We start from the raw sequence: 3,191 nt of genomic DNA, 5'->3' as shown, positions 1-3,191 counted from the left end.
ACTAGTTTATAAGTTGCTTTGCTCTAAAAATACCTAGATATTGAAAATTTGATGGATTTTAATATGATTAAAATAATGTGTAAATGAAAGAGCTAATAAAACCTTTCAAACATAGATCAGGAATTTATACCACAGGGAGATAACAACATAGATAAATTCAGGACATATAATGGAACATGATGGGTTAGGGAATAAAACACTTTTGTATCATTCATTACTCCAAATTTGAAAATTCTTGTTTTTCATGAACAATGATATATAATTTTAAGATAACAAAAATCATTATACAAATAAAAAAGGTGGAAGTTCATCATAAATATTTAGAACAATATTCTATTTTTAAGCTTTTGCAGGGCCTCTTTCACATCCTTGTTGCGTAGGCTATAAATCAGAGGGTTCAACATGGGAATGACAAGGATGTAAAACAGTGATGTCATTTTATCTTGATCTAGAGAGTAGGAAGAACTTGGCCGAAAATATATAAAGAATACAGCTCCCTGGAAAATTGCAACAGCAGTAAAGTGGGAGGCACAGATGGAGAAAGCTTTGAGCCTCCCCTCAGCACAGTGGATTTTTAAGACTGATGAGATGATGTAGCCATAAGAGACAAGGACTCCAAAAATGGTACTCAGTTCAATGAATCCAAAAATGGTGAATACTACCAGCTCATTGACCTGTGTGTCAGAACAGGAAAGGAGGAAAAGTGGTGGTAAATCACAGAAGAAATGATTAATCTCATTAGAACCACAGAAACATAAGTGGAATGCCAATGTTGTATGTATCAAAGCATCTGCCAGGCCTATGAAGTAAACCCTAGCCATAAGCAAGTAACAAACCCTGCCAGACATGTTAACTGTATACAGCAAGGGGTTGCTAATGGCCTTGTACCTATCAAAGGCCATCACTGCCAGAAGTACACACTCAGAATCTGCAAAGGTACAGAATATCAAGAACTGCAGAGCACATCCCAGGAAAGACATTGATTTGTTCTTGGCAAATATGTCCACAAGCATCTTGGGCCCAGTTGCTGTGGAATAGCAGAGGTCACAGAAAGAGAGGTGGCTGAGGAAAAAGTACATTGGAGTGTGAAGCTGGGGGTCCACTCTGATTAAGAAGATCATTCCGAGATTTCCCAGAAGGCTAATGAGGTAAATCAGTAGAAATATGCTAAAAAGGATCACTTTGAGGTCAGCATTACTAGTAATTCCCAAGAAAATGAATTCATTCAAGGACGAACAATTTTCCACGTTCATTTTTTCTTTCTTTCTTCTTGTCTAAACTTAAAGAAATGATTTAAAAAATTAAAGACACATATTTAATCCTTATATACATCCAGAAAATATCTGTAAAGCCAAACACACACACACACATATATATATATATATATATATATATATATATATATATATATATATAGAGAGAGAGAGAGAGAGAGAGAGAGAGACAGACAGACAGACAGACAGACAAACATAGATATAGATATCTTGTTTGGAGGATCTATCCTCCAAACAAGATCAAGATTGATGTGTTAATCCTTAAAGAGACATTATGTGTTTTGACAATAATTAAAAATAAAATCTTGAAGTGTAGCTGAGAATAAGTGATTGCCATCAAGATGCCTTTTTTGAGGCATCTGAGTTTTACTTTAATTTCTCTGGGTATTGCCCGTCAGGAGCAGCCACATACAAGCTGAGCGCCCCCTAGCTTTGAGTGATGGAAATGTGGAGACCCCTATAGGGAGCAGGTGGATCTCCATCATTGCTCAGCGGTGAGTGAAGCAACGGGAGTGGGCTGCCTTCTTGTTCCTTTGTAATAGTACCCCTTACCTTGTAAGAATGGAATGTTCTACAGAACAGCACCCCTCAATAAATAAGATGGTTTTAGGAGTGTTCTATCTCTCTTTTTTTCTGCCTCTCTCGCTTCCCTTGTGGGAGCTGGGGCTGAGGAGCCCTCGATGAATCCCAAGAAAGGGGTATTCTCTCTGTCTCTGATTATTTAACACCAACCCTATTTATCTGGGGTGACCCTGACTGATTTAGTCCCATGTGGTGGCACTTGAACTCCTTTTCTGTAGGAAATATATTTTTATAGGCTGAAATCTGAGTAAATCTTTAAAATGTCCTGGAGTGAACCCACCTCTTAGATGAGAGCAACTTACAGAACTATTTTATGTTCTTAAAATCATTCATGTTGACAGAAAAAAAATTACAATATTACAATCCTCAAAATTCATGATTAGTTTTAAAAACCACTGCAGGTTCTAGCAACAATGGTCATATCACTAACCTCTAAACAGGAAAATCATTATTCTACTCACCTTGGGCTGTGTGATCTTTATTATCTAATTAGATATGAAAAAAATACTATTTTTTAGAAATGTTTTATGATTTTGCCACAATGCTCATGGACTACTTACAGGGATATTCTGCAGACAAAGGATGATTCTCCTGATCATTCAGAGAGAAATGCTACAATAGATGTGGAACCACCATGATTTAATGAATACAACTGCATTATATCATATTTAAGTAAAATTTATATTACAAATAAAAACAGGGTGAGAAACAATAATAAAGAGTTTAACAGACTTATTTTCATTAAATATTTATGTATCTATGCATACATAATTTTCTATGGGTGTATGATTCTCAATTGAAATTGAAATAGAAAGTGGGTTTCAATATATGTGGATGGCTTTTTTTTTTTAACCAAGTAACATTGTATTCAGTTCACATGAACTTGAATTTTCACACATTGGATTTGCTTTGTGTCATTTCTATTATCTTTTAATAAAACAACAACAAAAATACTAAAACCCTTAAATTTATTTATATCCCCACATAATAACAAAATTAGTAAAAGCTTGGTTTTTGAATCCATATTTAAAAAGAAACAAGTAAATGTTACTTTGTTAATACTAGTTTCAACCAATCTTCTAGTTCTCAGAAGAATACATTATTTTTGATTATTAAAATTCAGAATTCATGGAACTACATAAGAAAGCATAAACTTATTCATTTACAGCTTATTAATTTGTTCCAAAGAGTTTTCTTTTCTTTTTTTAATCTTATTGTTTTAAATTTGTCAACTCAGGAGCTTACCTAAAATGAGCCATTCTTTAGTAACTGAGCACTGAGCAGGTAGTATTGTATTATAACAGGCTGCACTTGGGACTTAAACTCTCTGAGGTT

At 34.4% G+C, this 3,191-nt stretch overlaps 1 protein-coding gene across 1 annotated transcript; it reads right to left on the bottom strand.

Moving 5' to 3' along the window:
• Positions 1 to 320: 320 nt before the first annotated feature.
• LOC101977994 (olfactory receptor 5W2) lies at positions 321 to 1,259 on the bottom strand. The gene has a single exon (XM_005342169.2). It carries the CDS (start codon positions 1,251 to 1,253, stop codon positions 321 to 323), a length of 933 nt encoding a protein of 310 aa, XP_005342226.2. The 5' UTR covers positions 1,254 to 1,259.
• Positions 1,260 to 3,191: the final 1,932 nt, after the last annotated feature.

Source organism: Ictidomys tridecemlineatus, chromosome 4 (genome assembly GCF_052094955.1).
Source record: "Ictidomys tridecemlineatus isolate mIctTri1 chromosome 4, mIctTri1.hap1, whole genome shotgun sequence".
NCBI classification, from domain to species: Eukaryota; Metazoa; Chordata; class Mammalia; order Rodentia; family Sciuridae; genus Ictidomys; species Ictidomys tridecemlineatus.
This window is presented reverse-complemented; position numbering and strand designations above follow the sequence as displayed.